General features: G+C 38.9%; 1 protein-coding gene across 1 annotated transcript in view; it reads right to left on the bottom strand.

Moving 5' to 3' along the window:
* Positions 1–22,714, bottom strand: part of COL19A1 (collagen type XIX alpha 1 chain) — a 474,185-nt gene that overhangs the window by 188,919 nt on the left and 262,552 nt on the right. Inside the window, exon 15 of the mRNA XM_069599490.1 lies at positions 19,983–20,036. Within this exon, the coding sequence (XP_069455591.1) occupies positions 19,983–20,036 (54 nt within the window). The remainder of the gene's footprint in view (positions 1–19,982; positions 20,037–22,714) is intronic.

The following is a 22,714-nucleotide window of genomic DNA, read 5'->3' on the forward strand; positions in this document are numbered from 1 at the left end:
AGGTACCACTTCACACCAGTCAGAATGTCTGCGATCCAAAAATCTGCAAGCAATAAATGCTGGAGAGGGTGTGGAGAAAAGGGAACCCTCCTACACTGTTGGTGGGAATGCAAACTAGTACAGCCACTATGGAGAATGGTGTGGAGATTCCTTAAAAAATTGCAAATAGAACTACCTTATGACCCAGCAATCCCACTTCTGGGCATACACACCGAGGAAACCAGAATTGAAAGAGACACATGTACCCCAATGTTCATCGCAGCACTGTTTATAATAGCCAGGACATGGAAACAACCTAGATGTCCATCAGCAGATGAATGGATAAGAAAGCTGTGGTACATATACACAATGGAGTATTACTCAGCTGTTAAAAAGAATTCATTTGAATCAGTTCTGATGAGATGGATGAAACTGGAGCCGATTATACAGAGTGAAGTAAGCCAGAAAGAAAAACACCAATACAGTATACTAACACATATATATGGAGTTTAGGAAGATGGCAATGACGACCCTGTATGCAAGACAGGGAAAGAGACACAGATGTGTATAACGGACTTTTGGACTCAGAGGGAGAGGGAGAGGGTGGGATGATTTGGGAGAATGACATTCTAACATGTTACTATCATGTGAATTGAATCGCCAGTCTATGTCTGACGCAGGATGCAGCATGCTTGGGGCTGGTGCAAGGGGATGACCCAGAAAGTTGTTATGGGGAGGGAGGTGGGAGGGGGGTTCATGTTTGGGAATGCATGTAAGAATTAAAGATTTTAAAATTTAAAAAATAAAAAACTAAAATTAAAAAAAATAAATAAATAAAATGAATGTTGACAAATGGTAAAAAAAAAAAAAAAAGACTAAAGAGCTAGAAAGTTAAGTTTGCTGTCAGAATTCTGTACTAACACCTAAAGTATCTCAAGATACTATGGAATTTTACAAAGTCAGAGCCTTGTAAGGCTTATTAGAAAGAAACATAATTTGCTGCTTTTCAAGTCATTAGGCCATAAAAATGTTTCATGTTCCAAATGTTTTGCATTTTTGAAAACATGTATGTTTATATTTCCCAAATTAATTTAATCTGCGTGAGCTTGGTTGCTCAGTCATGCCCGACTCTTTGCAATCCTATGTACTGTAGCCCACAATACCTCTGCCTACGGAATTTTCCAGGCAAGAATACTGGAGCTGGTTGCCATTTCCTACTTCTCATTTCCCATTTCCTATCAAGGGGATCTTCTCAACCCAGGGATGGAAATCATGTTTCTTGCATCTCCTGCATTGGCAGGCAGATTCTTTACCACTGTGCCAACAAACAGTGATAAAGAGCTATAAGGGGTTCAGCATGATGCTCTGAAAAAAGATACTGATGTACACACAAGCACTAGCATGTCACCACCCTGGCAGAAAGTGCCTCCTTCTTTTCCATTCTCTTTGAGTGTTTCTGTAGCTGAGTAGGCAATATTTATAAAACTCTTTCATAGAACATGGGGTTTCCCTGGTAGCTCAGATGGTAAAGTGTCTGCCTGCAATGCGGGAGACCTGGGTTCGATCTCTGGGTCGGGAAGATCCCCTGGAGAAGGAAATGGCAAACCACTCCTGTACTCTTGCATGGAAAATTCCATGGATGGAGGAGCCTGGTAGGCTACAGTCCATGGAGTCACAAAGAGTCACTTTCATAGAACACAAAGTGAAAGTGAAGTCACTCAGTCGTGTCCGACTCTTTGCAACACTGTGGACTATAGCCTACCGGGTGTCTCCATCCACGGGATTCTCCAGGCAAGAATACTGGAGTGGGTTACCATTTCCTTCTCCAGGGGGTCTTCCTGACCCAGGGATCGAACCCAGGTCTCCTGCACTGGGGGCAGATGCTTTAACCTCTGAGCCACAGGTCATCAGAATTCACTCAGTACTTCCAGCTTAATCCTATAATCTACCTGAGGGCTAGACCATGATGAACTAGATTAGAATCTTGAGTGATTTGCCTGAAGTCACAAATTAATCCAATCCTACAGCTGGAAAAAGAGCTGCTCTGATTCCATCCTAATCTCCCCACCCCACCCCCTTGCTGGCCAGGCAGTGCTGTCCCAGCTCTTGGTGCAGGATAAGCAGTGTTTGGGGCTGAAAGTGCAGGCTTTACACCTTTTGCGTGGAGACGACAAAAGGACCAATTGTACCTATTCACATTTGTCCCTTTTGATGTGTGGCCTTAATTAGAGAAATAATGTTCAATTCAGTTCAGTTCAGTTGTTCAGTCGTGTCTGACTCTTTGCGACCCCATGAATTGCAGCACGCCAGTCCTCCCTGTCCATCACCAACTCCTGGAGTTTACTCAAACTGATGTCCATTGTGTTGATGATGCCATCCAACCATCTTATCCTCTGTCGTCCCCTTCTCCTCCCGTCCTCAATCTTTCCCAGCATCAGGGTCTTTTCAAATGAGTCAGCTCTCCACATCAGGTGGTCAAAGTATTGGAGCTAAAGCTTCAACATCAGTCTCTTCAATGAACACCCAGGACTGATCTCCTTTAGGATGGACTGGTTGGATCTCTTGGCTATCCAAGGGACTCTCAAGAGTCTTCTCCAACACCACATTTCAGAAGCATCCATTCTTTGGCACTCTGCTTTCTTTATAGTCCAACTCTCACATCCATACATGACCACTGGAAAAACCATAGCCTTAACTAGATGGACCTTTGTTGGCAAAGTAATGTCTCTGCTTTTTAATATGCTGTCTAGGTTGGTCATAACTTTCCTTGCATGGAGTAAGTGTCTTTTAATTTCATGGCTGCAGTCACCATCTGCAGTGATTTTGGAGCCCAGAAAAATAAAGTCAGCCACTGTTTCCACTGTTTCCCCATCTATTTGCCATGAAGTGATGGGACTGGATCTTAGTTTTCTGAATGTTGAACTTGAAGCCAACTTTTTCACTCTCCTCTTTCACTTTCATCAAGAGAAATAATGTGGCTTTGGTTAAATTCTGCAAATCTGGATTTTGGCATGAGGTCACAAAACAGACAGTGGGTACTTCTTATCATACAGAATAATGAGATTAATAGTCCTGCAGCCTTGGAAGACTGCCAAATATTTCCCACCCTCATTTTCCTTTACTGGTGGATTGGAATGACACAATCACTTGCCTTGTACCTCTAAAATTTGACCATTTAGTGTCTCTGAAATGCACCCCCCCAACCTATTTATCTGAAATGGCTCCTAGCTTTTCTATGCCTCAGGGTCTGAGTGCCTCCAGTTTGGAGGAATCCCCTTGAGACAGTGGTCTTCTTCCACAGCAGAGACCAGCTCTTGGGCACACTCACATAATAAGCCATTCTGGGTCAAGATCCTATTGGGAATACATGAAACCTTTCCTCTTTACCAATCCAAATAACAGAGACATCTTATAAAGCCATGCTGCTACAATCAATAGTGTCATCTGACCCTTTGGTTAAATAAATAAGAACCTAAGCTGGTTGTTTAATGATCTATACAAGGATCACTGGAACAAAACCACTGATTACAATATAATTCTTGTCGCAGCCTTTCTAGGGCACTTTGGGTCTTGTGTTTCAAGGGCACTGCAGAGACTCCCTAATTAGAGCGAAGTTCAACACAGTGGACCACAGGCTCACCGTCATTAACAAATATGATCTTTAACTTTATCTAAGGGGTTGCCTGGTCTCACAAAGTCAGGGTTACATCTCTACTGTGTCTCTCTTTTCCACCTGATTCTAATTAGACTGAGCTAGACACTGTCTTGCAAGATTTTGTTCCTTCAATTTATCTTTCATTCCAGTCCAAGTGTGAGCAAAAGTGGAGGATTCCTTTCCAGGTCATATAACTATTCCTTTGGAGATATTTGTTTGACATCAACATATATTAGCCTCTTTTTCTTCTTTCTGCCTTACTCCATTGTTACAACAACTATATTTGAGGCAATTTTGGGGGAAATCAAGCTATAGTGAGCAGGAACACCTGGGTGGTAGGATACTAGGAGAAAATTATGAAGTACAAATTTTACCAATGTCATTCTTTACAGTCTTTTTCAAAGTTCTCTAAAATCCTTATTCTATATCTTGAAGAACATGTAACTGACAAGAACTCCAAAATACTATTAAGAAATCTCACTAGTATTTAATCATATCTTATTATGTGAACCAGTTGATGGTGAAGTCAAGTGTGTCTCTGACCATGGGGGACCACCACGGACCCCACCCTGACCCATGCTGAGTACCCACCCCTTCTCTTTTTCCAGCACAGCTCCCTCTGGGGTGAGGCTGTTGGTGCTGGGAGTGGAGACAGCACACAATGGAAGGGACCTAAACCTCAAGGTTCCTGCTCTAGCAACTTGAGACCTGACTCCACCCCCGATAGGGTAATGAAGATCACTGAGCAGAGGGGAAACACGGGTTCAAACCTGGTTCTGACTCCAGCCCCACCATCCAAAGCCTCTCCTCCTGTTAAGCGAATGACTGTCATCATACCCTGAGGCAAGATACAGCTTTTGTTCACATCAATCCAGCAATCCCACCAAAGTCACAGGGTACATGCAGACTACACAGGGACACTCTCACATAAGGACATTTCCCCAAGACCATCATAGGCAATAGTTTCACCTAATTTCATAGAGACAGACAAAATGAGAACTACAGGGTTTTGTCTCAATTGAGAGAGGAAGATAAAACCCCATATATATATATATATATATATATATATACACACACACACACACACACACATACATATATGTACATATATATAATGAAACAGAAATAAAAACTTACCAGATAAAGAAATCAAAACATTAGCAATAAAAATGCTAACTAAATTAGAGAAAATAATAATTGAACACAGTAATAATTCCAACAAGGAACTAGAAAATACAATAATCAGACACAAGTAAATAATTCAATAACTGAATGAGAAACACACTAGAAGGAATGAATAACAGACTAAGTGATAAGGGAAAATCACATAACTGATCTGGAAGACAGAATAATGAAGATCACTCAAATAGAAGAGCAAAAAGAGACATATATTTTAAAAAGCGCAGTTTAAAAGATCTATGTAACAACATCAAGCATACTAACATTGACAATATAGGGGTCCCAGAAGGAAAAAAGGGAGTGAAAAGGGGGTCAAAAATATATTTGCTGACATGATGACTAAAAAATTCCCAAAGATGAAGAAGGAAAGAGAGTTTTTAGATATGGGAAGCACAGAGAGGCACAAACAGGATAAAGCCAGAGACTCACACCAATCTATACAATTAAAATGGCAAAAGTTACAGATAAATAGAACTTCAAAGGCAACAAGAAAGAGAAAAAGAGTCATGGGGAGCAATCTTAAGACTATCAGCTGATTTTTCTTCAGAAACTTTCCAACCGGAAGGGAGTGGCATGATATATTTGAAGATTTGAAAGGGAAAAATCTACAATCTAAAAGCCTACCCAGCAAGGTTATCATTCAGAATTTTATTTTTGGTCAGTCGTTCAGTCATTTCTAACTCTTTGAAACCCCATGGACTGAATTAAAGGAAAATTCAGAATTAAAGGAGAGATAAACTTCTAAGATGAGCAAAACACTAAAAAAAATTCATCAAAACTAAACTGACTCTACAAGAAATGTTAAAAGGTCTTCTCTAAGTGGAAAAGACTACAACAAGAAGTAAGAATTAGGAAGAGAGGAAAAAGCCCACTAGTAGAGACAAATATATGGTAAATGCTATGGCTTCCCTGGTGGCTCAGATGGTAAAGAATCTGCCTGTGATGTGGGAGACCCAGGTTCGATCCCTGGGTCAGGAAGATCCCCTAGAGAAGGAAAGGGCAACCCATACCAGTACTCTTGCCTGGAGAATTCCATGGACAAAGGAACCTGGTGGGCTATAGCCCATGGGGTTACAAAGAGTCAGATATGACTGAAGGAATAGTGCACACATGGATCAGCTCTTAAGGAGGCAAGTATGAGGATTAAAAGACAAAAACTTTAAAGTCAACTGTAACTAACACAAACTTGGGAAAGAGAAGTAAAAAATGAGAAAGGAGAATTTAAAAATGTCTTTTAGAATATGTTTAAACTTAAATGATTATCAGTTAAAAATACATAGATATAGTTATAGGTCAACATATGTAAACCTCACAGTGACCACAAATCAAGAACCTACAATATACCTGCACCCTGAACCCCATGGCCTGCACCCCACAATCCATGTCAGGCCTGAGTCCTCCACCACCGTCTCTGTCTGCACCTGCTATAGTTCCAGGGAGGCAAATCCCAGTGCCCTGGCATGCCTGCCATCCCACTCTCAGATCCTACAGAGAACTGGGATGGGAAGGAAGGTGCAAGGAAAGCCCACGAGGTGTGGACTAAGGGGCTTTTCATCATCTCTAACCTGGGTGAGACATTCTTTGAAACTAGCTGGAAGGAGATGTCCACAGCTAGATAAGTTTAGGGAGCATCATCTCTGGTCTCCTTGCCCTCCAGTCCCCCAGGGAAGACACAAGGTGAGGAATCTCAGGGGAAAACACTGAAAGACACTGCCCACAGTAAGTGAAGCTTGGGAAGGATCGTCTCTACCTTTCCTTTCCCTCTAAGGTAAGACCAAGGGTTGAAAACTCCACGAAACAGACAAACAAAAAGGAACATACAATAGACATACAAAAACTTGGAACACAGGCATACCACTAAAGGCAATTATCAAACCAGAAGAGAAGGAACCAGAGGAAGAAGAAAAGAACAGAGAAAATGACAAAACAATGAGAAAACAAATAACAGAATGGCAATAAGTACATACCTATCAATAGTCACTTTAAATGTCAATGCACTAAATACTCCAATAAAGACATAGGGTGGCTGGTTAGATTGGAAACAAGACCCATCTATATGGTGCTTACAAGAGACTTACTTCAGAGCTAAAAGTATATATACTGAAAATGAGGAGATGGGAGAAGATATTTCATGCAAGTAGAAATGACAAGAAAGCAAGGATACCAATATTCATGTCAGATAAAATAGACTTTAGAGCAAAGTCTACAATGAAAGACAACAAGGACATTGTATAATGATAAAGGGATCAATACAAGAAGAGGATATCACTTGTTAATATATAAGCAACCAAAATAGGGGCACTAAATATATAAAGCAAATATTAACAGACATAAAGGAAGAAACTGACAAAAACACAGTAATAGTAGAGGACCTTAATAGCCTACTTATATCAATAGGCAGCCCATCCAGACAGAAAATCAACATGGCAGCCTTGGTCCACAATAGACCAAATGGGTTTATAGATATCTAGAGGACATTTTATCCAAAAGCAGATGAGCAAACATTCTTCTCAACAGCACATGAGACTTCTCTAGGATGGATCACATGCAAGGCTGAAAAACAAATCTAAATAAATTGAAAGTATAGAAATTATAACTAGCATAATTTTGCAACCACAGTGGTATGAAACTAGAAATCAATTACAGGAAGCAAAATGGGAGGAATACAAACAAGTAGAGAATAAACAACATGCTAGTAAAAAACCAACTGGTCAATGAAGAAATAAAAGAGAAAATAGGAAAATACCTTGAGGGAAATGAAAATGGAAACACAAGACTCCAAAATCTATGGGATGCGATACAGGCCTACTTCAATAAATAGGAAAAGTCTCAAATAACCTAATCCACTATTTAAAGGAATTAGAAAAAGAACAAACAAAACCCAGAGTCAGTATAAAGCTGGAAAGAACAAAGATCAAAGAGGAAATAAGTAAAATAGAGACCAACAGTCAACAGAAAAGATCTATGAAGCCAAGAACCATTTTTTAAAAGATAAGCAAAATTGATAAAACTTTAACCAGGTTCATAAAAAAGAAAAGACTCAAATGAAATAAATAAAAAAGAGAAAAACAGCTGATATAGAGACACAAAAAGTCTTGAGAATACTATAAACAGTTATGTACCAGCAAACTGGACAACTTAGAGGAAATGGACAAATTTCTAGAAAAATACAACCTTCAAAGACTGAATAGGAAAGAAATAGACAATGTGAATAGACTGATCACTGAGTGTTAAGTTGCGTCAGTCATGTCCTACTCTTTGCGACCCTATGGACCCCAGGCTCCTCTGTCCATGGGATTCTTCAGGCAAGAATACTGGAGTGAGTTGCCATGCCCTCCTCCAGGGGATCTTCCTGACTCAATGATCAAACCCAGGTCTCCTGCACAGACTGATTATTAGTAGTAAAACTGAATTTGTAATAAAAAAAAAAAACTCCCAGCAAACAAAAGTCCAGGACTGGATGGCTTCACAGGAGCATTCTACCAAACATACAAAGAGGAGGTAATAGCTATCTCCTTCCACTACTGTGAAAACTGGAGAGGAGGGAACACTCCCAGATTCATTCTATGAGCCCAGCATTACTCTGGTATCAAAACCAGACAAAGACATTACAAAAAACAATCACATGCCAATATTTGTGATGACTATAAATGTAAAAAATTCTCAATAAAACATTAGCAAATCAATTCCACAAAATGTGAAAAAAGAATCATACACTATGCTGAAGTGTGATTTATTCCAGTGAGGCAGTCATAGCTCAATCACAAATCAGTCAATGTGACACACTGTATTAACAAACTGAAGAATAAAATCACATGATGCTCTCAATAGATGCAGAAAATGATACCAAGAAATGGAAAGATATTTCATGTTCTTTAATTGCAAGAGTTAATATTGTTAAAATGTTGATACTATCTCCAAAATCTACAGATTTAATATAATCTCTATCAAAATATCCATGATATTTTTCACAGAAGTAGAACAGTTCAGTTTAGTTGCTCAGTCGTGTCCGACTCTTTGCGACCCCATGAATCGCAGCACGCCAGGCCTCCCTGTCCATCACCAACTCCCGGAGTTCACTCAGACTCACGTCCATCGAGTCAGTAATGCCATCCAGCCATCTCATCCTCGGTCGTCCCCTTCTCCTCCTGCCCCCAATCCTTCCCAGCATCAAAGTCTTTTCCAATGAGTCAACTCTTCTCATGAGGTGGCCCAAGTACTGGAGTTTCAGCTTTAGCATCATTCCTTCCAAAGAAATCCCAGGGCTGATCTCCTTCAGAATGGACTGGTTGGATCTCCTTGCAGTCCAAGGGACTCTCAAGAGTCTTCTCCAACAACACAGTTCAAAAGCATCAGTTCTTCAGTGCTCAGCCTTCTTCACAGTTCAACTTTCACATCCATACATGACCACAGGAAAAACCATAGCCTTGACTAGACCGACCTTTGTTGGCAAAGTAATGTCTCTGATTTGAATATGCTATCTAGGTTGGTCATAACTTTTCTTCCAACAAGTAAGCATCTTTTAATTTCATAGCTACAGTCACCATCTGCAGTGATTTTGGAGCCCAAAAAAATAAATTCTGACACTGTTTCCTCTGTTTCCCCATCTATTTCCTATGAAGTGATGGGACCGGATGCCATGATCTCCATTTTCTGAATGTTGAGCTTTAAGCCAACTTTTTCCACTCTCCTCTTTCACTTTCATCCAGAGAACAGATAACCCTAAAATTTACATGGACCCACAAAAGACCCTTAATTGTTATAGCACTTTTGAGATAAAAGTACAAACCTGGAGTTACTATGCTCCCTGACTTCACACTATACTGCAAAGCTCCAGTCATCAAAACAGCATGGTATTGGTACAAAAACAAACACAAAGATCAATAGAACAGAATAGACAGCCCAGAAATAAACCTACACCTCTGTGGTCAATTAATCAATGACAAAGGAGGCAAGACTATGCAATGAAGAAAAGATTGTCTTTTCAGTAAGGATTGTGGGGAAAACTGAACATCTACATGTAAAAAATGCCACAGAACACATTCTTATGCAGTACACAAAAATAAACTCAAAATGTATTAAAGATCTGATTGTAAGTCTTCAGGCCTGAAGACCATAAAACTTCTAGAAGAGAACAGAATACTCTTCTACATAATATAGCAATATATATTTTTTGGTCTGTCTCCTAAGGAAAGGAAACAAATACTAAAATAAATGTGACCTAATTAAACTTAAAAGCTTGTGAACATCAGAGAAAACCATTGACAAAACAAAAGTGCAGCCTACTGAATGGAGAAAATATTTACAAATAATATGACTGAAACAGGTTAATATCCAAAATAAATATACAGCTCATGCAAATAAATGTCAAAAACCCCTCAAAATCCAATTTAAAAATGGGCAGAAGACCTGAATAGATATTTTTCTAAAGAAGACATAGAGTTGGCAAATAGGCACATGCAAAGATGTAATCATCACAGAAAGGCAAAATCAAAGAAATATCACCTCACACCTGTTAGAAGAGCTATCATCAAAAAGACAAAAAATAACAAATGCTGGGAAAATGCAGAGAAAATGGAAGCCTTATCTACTGATGGTGGGTATGTAAATTGGTTCAGTCACTGTGGAAAACATTATTGAGGTTCCTCAAAAAACTAAAAACCAGAACTATCATATGATCTCACAATTTCACTCCTGGATATATAGTTAAAGAAAATGAAAACACTAATTTGAAAAGATACATGCACTGCGATGTTCAGAGCAGGATTATTTATAATGGCTAAGATATGGAAGCAACCTAACTGTCCATCAACAGATGAATAGATAAAGAAGATGTGATATAAATTACACACATAAATTGGAATTTATAACCATAAAATGAATTTAATTCTGCCATTTTCAGCAATGTAGATGAAGAGTATTATGCCTAGTGAAATCAATAGTACAGAGAAAACCAAATATTGTATGTTGTCACTTGTATGCAGAATCTAAAATATAAAAGAAACAAATGAATATAACAAAACAGAAACAGATTCACAGGTATAGAGAAAAAACTAATGGTTACCAGTGAGGAGAAGGATGGGAGGAATCCCAAGACTGGGATATAGGATTAAGGGATACAAGCTATAATAAATAAAATAATAAGCAACAAGGATATATTATACAGTACAGGGGAATACAGCCTTTATTCTGTAATAACTTAAATGGAGTATGAGCTATTAAAATGTCAAATCACCACACCGTATAACGGAAACAGATATAACACCAACTACATTTCAATTAAAAAACAAAATAAACCAACATATGATTTATTATATTGTAGAATTCATATCACAGTATATTTTCTCACCAATATTAATTAACTTAATAAATGTTTTCTCAATTATTGACCTTTTATAAGTGTTAATTTTGATAGTCTTGTAGGTAAACTGTGGATAACTGCTGCTGCTGCTAAGGCGCTTCAGTCATGTCCGACTCTGTGCGACCCCATAGACGGCAGCCCACCAGACTCCTCTGTCCCTGGGATTCTCTAGGCAAGAACACTGGAGTGGGTTGCCATTTCCTTCTCCAGGAAGGTAAGTTTCTGGAAAGAGTCAAGCAAAGGCAAAGTTGGCAATATTAGGTACTGGAGCAACAGTAACAGTTCCCCAAAGTTGTCTATGGAGCCCTGCAAACAGGAGTGCTGGAACATGTGGAGATTTGATGGATTCCATCCTCTGTGCCTCATGTCAGTTTTGCGCATTCACAGAAGCCATTAGGGGAAAGAGGCATAGCTCTCTGGGCCTGCACAGGGTACACACTTGCCCAGTTTCCCATCTAGACAGCAGATAGGCTCAAAGATGGGTATCTCTCCAAAACTCTCAAGGTAATCCTTAAGGAGAACTCTTCAGGAAATGTCACAGGAAGTAAGCGGAAAAACATGTCATCAGAAGTTTAACATGTGCAATATTTATACATGGGTCCAAGCGAAAAAAAAAATGCTTTCCCTCTGTGTTTATATGGAGGGTGAATCCTCCATGCTGTTTAGGACATAAGGAACCTTGACCCCAGATGCAGGCTGCAAGGTGGCTTGGAGCAAGCACTTCAAGAGAGAGCAAAAAGTAAAATCTGCAGAAGAATGTTAAAAGGAGACAATTAAAGGGATGGCTGCCTGGAGGGGATTAAAATGAAAACATCAGACAGGCACAGGCAGAGAAGCTAAATTGAGAGCAAGACAGACGGTGACTTGGTTTAGTCACTTCAGTTCAGTTGCTCAGTTGTGTCAGACTCTGCAGCCCCATGGACTACAACACACCAGGCTCCCCTGTCCATCATCAACTCCTGGAGCTTGATCAAACACATGTCCATTGAGTTGGTGATGCAATCCAACCATCTCATCCTCTGCTGTCCCCTTATCTTCCTTCCTTCAGTCTTTCCCAGCATCAGGATCTTTTTAATGGGTCAGTTCTTCTCATTAGGTGGCCAAAGTATTGGAGTTTCAGCTTCAGCATCAGTATTTCCAATGAACACCCAGGACTGATCTCCTTTAGGATGGACTGGTTACATCTCCTTGCAGTCCAAGGGACTCTCAAGAGTCTTCTCCAACACCACAGTTTAAAAGCATCAATTCTTCAGTGCTCAACTTTCTTTACAGTCCAACTCTCACATCCATACAGGGCTTTTCTTGTGGCTCAGTGAGAAAGAATCTGTCTGCCAATGCAGGAGATGCAAGAGACCTGGGTTCAATCCCTGGGTCAGGAAGTTACCCTGGAGAAAGAAATGGCAACCAACTCCAGTATTCTTGCCTGGGAAAATCCCATGGACAGGGGAGCCTGGCAGGCTGCAGTCCATGGGGTCACAAAAGAGTCATACAGGACTATGACTAAACAACAACACATCCATACATGACCACTGGAAAAACCAAAGTTTTGACTAGATGGACCTTTGTTGGCAGAGTAATGTCTCTGCTTTTGAATATGCTGTCTAGGTTGGTCATACATTTTCTTCCAAGGAGCAAGTGTCTTTTAATTTCATGGCTGCAGTCACCATCTGCAGTGATTTTGGAGCCCCAAAAAGCAAAGTCTGTCACTGTTTCCAATGTTTCCCCAATATTTGCCATGAAATGATGGGACCAGATGCCATGATCTTAGTTTTCTGAATGTTGAGTCTTAAGCCAACTTTTTCACTTTCCTCTTTCACTTTCATCAAGAGGCTCTTTAGTTCTTTACTTTCTGCCATAAGGATGGTGTTATCTGCATATCTGAGGTTATTGATATTTCTCCCAGAAATCTTGATTCCAGCTTGTGTTTCATCCAACCCAGCGTTTCTCATGATGTACTCTGCATATAAGTTAAATAGGCAGGGTGACAATATACAGCCTTGACGTACTCCTTAGTTGTGTCCAACTCTTTGTGACCCCATGGCCTGTAGCCCGCCAGGCTCCTCTGTCCATGGGATTCTCCAGGCAAGAACACTAGAGTGGGCTGCCATTTCCTTCTCCAAGAAGGTGACTTACACGGCATTTAAAATATAAATTCTCTATTCAGGATTGAAATTGGGTCCAGCAGCAGAGAAAGTAAGAGTGTGGTGTCACCTAGGTCCAGCCAAACAATCTTGTGTTTGGGGAAGTTCCTAGCTGATTCACCAATAAATGTTCTTTCAGAGACCTAGAGTGACTAACAATAGGCCCTGGTTGTTTCAAACCAAGAGGTTGTTCAGTCATGCACTTAATGTGACTGTAAGGAGAAATCCAAGGATACTTAAAATGATAATTATTTTTTATGTTTTTGTAAAAGTTATTAAGAAAAATAAAAGTGAAAATCTCTCAGTTGCGTCTCACTCTTTGTGACCCCTTGGACTATCCAGTCCATGGAATTCTCCTGGCCAGAGTACTGGAGTGGGTAGCCATTCGCTTCTCCAGGGGATCTTCCCAACCCAGGGATCGAACCCCGGGCTCCCACATTGCAGGTGGATTCTTTACCAGCTAAGCCACCAGGGAACATAAGGAATCCATATGTTAGAGGGAATTTGTACAAATGCCAGTTCTTTTGAGGTGTTTCCTGTAAACTTTCACAGACATGCTCAGCCGTCTGAAATATTCCCCTTTTCACTAAGACATCTCCTTGGGCTCCCATGCAGTTCCTATCCTTTTCTCCCCACCAAGATTCCCCATCGCTGCCTTTCCTTCCTCACAATGTACCCCCTAATCCCCTCATATCTTTTCTCGCAAGTTTTGTTTCCAGTGCTCTCCCATTTATTCAACCAAACCTTCTCTCTCAGTTGGCACCAGTTCCAGTCATCTCTTCTTTTAACCAGTATCTCTCCTCCAACTTTGTTCCACATTTTAATGCTGCTGAATCCTCTATGCACCCTGAAACTCTCTTCTGCTTACTTCCTGGCCCTGCAGCATCCTGGTCACCCTCCTGGGCCTTCTCTGTCATCACGGCTGGACATCTCCTTGATCTCCAGACAAGTGTTCCCAGCATGCCCTTCTCTACTACTCCCTGATAAACCCTCGTTTGAGGCTTAGGGTCAATATTCAACATTTGTTGAATTTTAAAAACTGTGTTAATCTATAAAAGATGTTAGACCCAAACAGGTGTCAGTAAAATGTTTTACTTACAGGACTTCAAAAAGATAACAGAGGGAAAAAATAATGGTCTATAAAAGATTCAAAGAAGAAATAAGGAGGTTAAACAAAAGCAGAAAACCACAAATCTCAGATATACATCACCACCAAACATTGTTAAGGTTAACAGCAGCTCTTAAGTACAAGAAGTACACTGCTACTATGTTTTATTAGATGAACACATAATCTGAAATTTAGTAGCTTCTAAGACAGTGAAGAAGATAAAGTCAACTAATGAAAATTTAAACAGAATTTTTGGTGTGGTACTTGTGAAAAAATAATGTTCTTACTGTGCATATAGAAAACTACACAAAGGGTTAAACAGAAAAATAACAGGAATTTATCAGTCAGAGTCCTTATGCCTTAATAGAAATAACAGTAGTATTATTAACATTTTTCTATGATGCTTTATAGAAACATAATTTTTTTAAAGGTATGTTTCCATTTGACACTTGTGTTTGATATTGTAGAATAGAAGACACTCTCTTTTTAATCACTGAGAAAAACTAACAAATCGACGATTTCTTCTACTTTCCTTAAAGACGTTATACCTAGGAGTAAGGTACATAAACTTGCACATATTATATATTTCATCTCAATAAACTTAGTGATAGTCAGCTCCTTCCTGATCAAACACCTGTTAAAAAATATGGATTTGCTTGAGAATAGGTTAATAGAAAAGAATGTTAAATTCCTAAATTTTTCTGTTGTTTTCTATACAAATTTCAGAGAAATGAAATCTTATTGGTCTTAGATTTCAGTGTGTACGTCTGTTTGTGCATATGTACATACACATACTCACACACAGACATGTACATTTGTGTGTCCAAAAGAGCTGTGCACAGCTTAACTCTTGAGCAGAGAAGAAATAATGGCAGTAAGTTGGCCCTAAATTAAAATATTTAAGACTACTAATTTCTTTAATGTGCTTCCCCTTCAAGTAACTGAAAAGCAGAATGAATCATTGAGCACATTTGGAAATAATCATTTTTAAATGTAACTAACATCAATAATACCTGACCTAAATGTCTTCCTTTAACTATACGGCATTTGTGAAAAAGCAGTAGTAATAATAATAAAGCAGGCCTAACATTATCTGTAAAATTCTACTACATTCTTTAGTTTCTGACACTGTTACTCTTGATAAGATAGAATAAAAAGTAATATAAAATTACCTGGACTATATATATTTATAAATGGAGTAAATTTGCATAATATAGTGGTTGGACTTTATAATTTGAATATGTTCCTTCATAATTATCATGAAGAATACATAAGTTTGAATTACTGGTTAATTCACCTTCTTCTGAAATGTAAGCTTTGCTAGGGTGTACGATTTCAATTTGAAGCATCATTATTTTTAAAGAACCTCATTTGAATATTTTTCATTTCAGCTAGTCTGACAAAGACTCTCATAATTATCTTACAAGACAGATTAAGAAATGTGGGTGGGAAGGAAGGAGAGGTCAGATGTATTTGTACATGATTTGTATCATGCCATATGAACATCAATGGTAGACAAGGTGTTACATGGAGTCAGGCCTGTCCTGCTCAGGATTCATTAGTGATATGAATGATGACTCAGAGGGTAGGCTTATCAAAATTTAAGGTGGTGTAGAACTAAGAGTCAGACATGACTGAGCGACTTCACTTTGACTTTTCACTTTCATGCATTGGAGAAGGAAATGGCAACCCACTCCAGTGTTCTTGCCTGGAAAATCCCAGGGATGGGGGAGCCTGGTGGGCTGCCATCTATGGGGTCACACTGAGCTGGACACGACTGAAGTGACTTAGCAGCAGCAGCAGCAGAGCTATTTCACTGGGAAACACCTAACAGAATGGTGTTAGAAACTAAAACCCAGAAGGTGAAATTTAATGACGACAAGGATCAGTTCCTACTCTGTGATTCAGAAAGGCCACTGCACAGCTGTAGGAACGGCAAAGATCTGACTGGGAAGAAGTTTTCGTTAAAACAAAGGAGGCAGTGCCTTGAAATGACCACTTGTCAGTCCAAGTTGGAAGTACAGTTTCAATGTAAACAGAAACAGACGCAGGGATATACAGAACAGGCTTGTGGTTGCAAGGGGGAGGGGGTTGGGGGAGCCATAGAGAGGTAGGTTGGGGTTAGCAGATGCAAGCTTTTATATATAGAATGGATAAACCACAAGTGCTTATGCTATAGCACAGGGAACTATGTTTAATATCCCATGATAAGCCATAATGGAAAAGAATATTAAAAAGGAATGCCTATGTAACTGAGTTATTTTGCTGTACAGCAATAATTAACCTGACATTGCAAATCAACTATACTTTATTTTTAAAAAGAAGTACAATTTCATTGTATACTTAAAATTTGTTAAGAGAGTAGACCTCATGGTTAAATGTTCTTACCACACAAATTTTTTAAAAAAACTGCTGCTACTGAGGGAGGAAGTCAGACACTCTGCCTACCTTCACCCACTTAGCTCCATAATTTCCATCCCAAACCACCCAGGGACTATAAACTACTTTCTGGAGTTGAAATGAAAACCCGGTTTCTTAGTTTTATTATCATTCTACTTTATTGAGTCATTGTTGAAAATTAAAACTGCGTATATTGAAGGTATACAACTTGACCTGATATACTTAACACATCATGAAATAGTTACAATAATGAAGCTAATTAACAGATCCATCTGCTCACAAATAGTTGCCTCTTTGTGGTGGAAATCCCTAAGACTTACTCTTTCACCAAATTTCAAGTATACAACGCAGTATTAATTACACTCTCATTGCTGTACATTAGGTCCCCAGAACTTATTCATTTTGTACACCTAAAACTTTGTACCCTGTGATCCACGTCTCCCCTCTCCCCCATCCTATAGTAATCACCACTCTACTCTCTGTTTCTATGGATTTTTACATTTTCAGATTCCGCATATAAGTGAGCATTTGTCTTTCCATGCCTGGCTTATTTCATTTAGCATAATGTCCTCCAGGTTCATCCATTTTGTTACAAATGGCAAGATTTCCTTCTTTATTAAGGCTGAAATAATATTCCACTGTATGCGTGTGTTTAACTGTATTTTCTTTATTCATTCACCTGTCAATAGATATTTAGGTTGCTTCCATATCATGGGAGTATGCACATTTCTTCAAAATACTGGTTTCATTCCTTTAGACGTGCACTCACAAGTGAGACTGGTGGCTCATAAGGTAGTTCTACTTTTTGGAGGAACCTCCATACTGTTCTCCATGGTGGCTACACCAATTTACATTCCCACCAGCAGGGAGCCTGGGTTCCCTCTTCTCCATAACTTTGTCAATGCTTATCTCTTGTCTTTCCGATACTGGCCATTCTAGCAACTGTGGGGTGATACTCACTGTGGTTTTGATTAGTTTTCCTTAATGATTAGCTACACTGAGCACTTTCTCATACAGCCACTGGCCATTTGTATGTCATCTTCTGAGAAGTGTCTATTCAGGTCCTTTGTCAGGTTAAAAACTGGATTATTGCATGTTTTGCTACTGAGTTGCATGTGTTTCTTACATATTTCATTATGTGTTCCTTAATTACTTTGTTCCTTATATATTAACTAGGGGGTATAACTGATCACTCAGTTTCCATGAAGGGGTAGTTACTATGAGCAAAGTGTACCCTGGACGCTGAAGACAGAAGTTAATTAGGAAACACAGTCCTAAATGGAACAACCGTCTTGGCCATGACTGAGAAAATAAGAAGCTTAGGCATAACTACACAAGGTCATTTCATCTAGTCCTCTGCCTCCAGTGGGTAAAACGCTTAAGGCAGCCTCAAAAGCACAGATCTAGGGAATTAATCTTCAATTTTTTCTCTAGACTATTTACAACTTTGATCAGGTGGATTAATGAACTCTTGGATAGTGAGCTGGAGAGCTAAAAAGAGGAAACTATAATTATACACATAGGTGTTGAGAATAGAACCCAAATATGACTACTTTGTAGATAGTTTTAAAATATCCACATAATCTACTTAATAGTAATGTGTTCTATTCAGGCTCCCGAACAAACTCCGTTTCACTATGAGCACTGTAGTAGAATCTACCTCACAGAGCTATTGTGAGAAACAAATAAAATTAAATAGGTACGCCATAAATGTTAGCTATTATTCACAACATTTTTCTTCTGTTTTTTTCATCATCCAAACTTATTAAGCCCTATTATGTTCACTGAAATAGCCACTGGGAAAAAGAACTGGATACAGAATTTTTTAACTGAACAAACTTCGATGTCATCTAGTTCATTTTTTTTCCTAATAAACTTTTAATTGTAACTCTGGAAAACAAATTGTGAAAAAGAGAGCTGCTCTAGTAGAAGGAGTTAGGAAAAACAAAGTGTGATGCCATTCAGAGGAGCATTGGCTCATCTTAGGTTGCAAGAGAAGCCTGTGGTCATAGGCACAGGGCATATTTGCCACACTTAACTCTGCCCTGAATACCATATATACCTCCAGTTCCATCACTGACACCTTCAGAAGGTTCATGAGTGTTTTCTGGGAAAGACTGTTGGCATGTTAGGTAGTCAATAATCTAGACAAGAGGAAGAGCTTAGAGAATGTGGATTTTATTATCAATCTGACAAAAGGTAAACCTTAGTAAAAACACCATAGGTCTTCAAATATTTGAAGGACTCATATATCTAAGGCAACAGACTTATTTGCCAGGGGGCAGAACAAGGAATAATAAATTTAAATGACTAAGAAAGAGTTCTGGGGTTAATATGCTGAGACAGTAAAAGAGAACATGAAATCCAAAGTCAGAAAGCCCAAATTCAAGTCCTAGCTTGATTTTTCATTAGTTCTATAACTTTAGGCAAGGCATCTACACTCCATGAGTCACACAATTCTCATCTATAAGGTGACAAAAGTTAAAAATACTACTCATATAAGAAAGCACATATAAAATGTTTGTAATCTTTAGCATGATTTCAAAATAGTAACAGTTAGCCACAGGAATGGGGTACCCCACTGCAGAGAGTGTTCATGGAGGGCTGACCAAGTCTCACTGCAGGGCTTCCTTTTACTGGGAGCCAGTAAGCCTAACTGAACTGGAAGTTGACTGCTATACTCCCTCGGCAAGTACGATGTGTTCACGTGATACATACATATCTCAAAGGTAGGAAAAAGTTAACTACAAAGAGTCACCAATGTCAATAATTTAATTTGGCTAAAGAATGCACTTAATATCCACAGTCTTTCCAGAATTCATGAACAGGCTAAAACCCCGCAAAGATAACTCATTAAACTTAAATCAGCAAAGATGAGCTTAACTCAAAACCCCCAAAATAGGACCACGTGTTCCAGATCAAATTACAGTTAATTCATTTCACCCAAACAGTATTTCCACACTTGCGCTGCCAATCTGGAAAATATATAGAATTTTCTGGATTGTAAAAGCTCTGTCAAAATCTCAAATGTCGGGTTTCAGATAGTTGATATTTTCCCACTGGCCATTTGCCTGCTGTATTCCAATTTATTTTTATAAGTGTTCAGAAATAAGTAACCTCTGAGATAGTATGCCTGCCAGCTGTTCTGAGTTTACTTACCCTCTGACCTTCTTTTCCAGGTGGACCTTGGGGGCCTTGTATCCCCAGGGAGCCCTACAAGGCAAAAGGACACATATTAGTAGATTGCTTTAAGCATGCCTGCCTTACAAAGAATGCTGTGAAAATTAATACTAATTTTATTGATTACACAAAAACTTTTTTGTGATTTATTTATTTTAATATAAATTTATTTATTTTAATTGGAGGTTAATTACTTTACAATATTGTATTGGTTTTGCCATACATCAACATGAATCTGCCACAGGTATACATGTGTTCCCCATCATGAACTCCCCTCCCTCCTCCCTCCCCATACCATCCCTGCCAGGACATGGAAGCAACCTAGATGTCCATCAGCAGATGAATGGATAAGAAAGCTGTGGTACGTATACACAATGGAGTATTACCCAGCCATTAAAAAGAATACATTTGAATCAGTTCTAATGAGGTGGATGAAACTGGAGCCAATTATACAGAGTGAAGTAAGCCAGAAAGAAAAACACCAATACAATATACTAACGCATATATATGGAATTTAGAAAGATGGTAACGATAACCCTGTATGCAAGACAGCAAAAGAGACACAGATGTATACAAAAACTTTTAAAGTGATCTGAGCGCTTCCAAGCTTAGACTATACAATACATTAATAATGGTGAACTGTCCTTTAACTGGTTTATCTTCAGAGTTGACACGACAAAAGAAAAGAAAGATTCTTAACCAGTGATCACTCCCAGGGATGACTCTTATTGGATTGGAACCATGTCTTTTTTTTTTTTTTTAATCAACCTGCCATCAATTAATGGTAACAATATTTACAGGCAGAAAAAAATGCCTCTTCATGTATTCAAACTCTATAAATGCAACAGCATTTTTGGTTGAGAGTGGCTCTGTAGTTTCCCTCTGAGAAAACACCTAGTTATGACATCAGCTTCAACATTCACCTATTCATACCACTTAATTTTTAGCCTCATAGACATTATTTAATACTTTCTCATGAAAAGCATTCTTTCAAGTGGTAGAAAAAATAACCTTTTTTTTTCAATTTTACAAAAGGCGCAGGAAGTCCCAGGTGCACTAATCTGAATCTCCCAATTCTCACAGATAATTACTATTACACAGAAAATCTCAACACAAAAACCAGAATGATGATACCACTGCTGTGTAAAGTCTTTGGGATTGATGGCTAGTTGTTACCCCTCTGGAGGCTCCTCAGTCTCTCTGGCTGCTTCCTCCTTCCCTATAACGCCTTTCAGTGTGAGGGTTCAGGCCCATTTTCTCCCCGTTCTCCTGCCATGATCTCGTATTATACCATGGACTTTGGATTCTCCAGGCCAATGATGCCAAAATTTTTATTCAGTTTATATTTGAGCTTGTAGGTCCACACATCCAACTGCCTGCCTGATACACCCACTCTGCTCTCACCAGCATGTGAATTTAGCACAGAGACACCACATTTAGGGCCCTCCCACCAAAACTGGGCCTTTTCCAGCACCCCAACTCTGCAGACCCACGCACCATCCTGCTAGAGCTCTTGCTGGGAACCTAGAACTTGCCTTCCATACTTGCCTCTCTCACTTCTCTTTCACATCCAGTCCCCAAGTCCAACTGATGTACCTCCAAATAGGTGGATTTGATCCATCTATTACTCTCCTCCATCATTCTGCTTCACCACCTGCTTACTTGGTCACCTGTAAGAACTTTCTAGGTGACACTAGACACAGACCCCTCCATTCCCCAGAGCACAAACTGACCTCAAGAAAAGACAGCCTGACCTCCCTGGATTGTCCACGTAAAGAGATGAATGCCTATTGCATCAGTCTTAAGGTGCCTGTACTTGTCCTTTAAATTATTTATCATAATTCCATTTAAGTAATTATTTAGGAAATGATTCACCAGACTATAAGGACAATGGTAGAATCACTGTCTTATTCAACACTAAGCACCTGTTTATGACTGAAAAAAAAATCATAATGAGAAATCAATCCACTGTTTAAAAAAAAAAAAAAAGCTTTTGGGTAAAGCCAGCACTTTCAATGGGTTTTTAGAATATGTATGGTTAATCTATTATATATTAAATGCCTTAAGCTCTTTGGAATATGAGAAATCTAGTAAAGACACACTTGAACATCTGAATTCACCTTCATCTCTTCAGGAGAGGCATTATTATCTAATTTTTAAAAATTAGGATTCATTTTTATAATGTAACCATTTTCTTTAAAAGTCATAACTACATTTAAAGTAAAACATCAGGTGTGCTTGTGAAGATCTATTTACTATGTATATATATTTTTTGGTTTTTCATAGAAATTAAATTTTCATAAATGTCATGTCATGGTAATTTCACCATCCAATTTTATTTAGAATAAAAATATCACAAATATATTTAATTTTTTACTCATAGCTTTTCTTTGGTTAAAATTGTCAGAATTTAGTATAAATGCCTGTAACTAATTTTGAAAAAGCATTTATACAAAAAATTCTACATGTATCACCAATGATTGTGCGCGTGTGATCAATCGCTCAGTCAAGTTCTAGTCTTGTGACACTATGGACTGTAGCTCGCCAGGCCCCTCTGTTCATGGGATTTTCCTGGCAAGAATACTGGAATGGGTTGCCATTTCTCCCTCCATAGGATCTTCCCGACTCAGTGCTCGAACCCATGTCTCCTATGCCTCCTGCACTGCAGGTGAATTCTTTACTGTTGATCCACCTGGCAAGCCATCAACAAT

The sequence above is a fragment of the Ovis canadensis genome, chromosome 9 (genome assembly GCF_042477335.2).
Source record: "Ovis canadensis isolate MfBH-ARS-UI-01 breed Bighorn chromosome 9, ARS-UI_OviCan_v2, whole genome shotgun sequence".
NCBI lineage: Eukaryota > Metazoa > Chordata > Mammalia > Artiodactyla > Bovidae > Ovis > Ovis canadensis.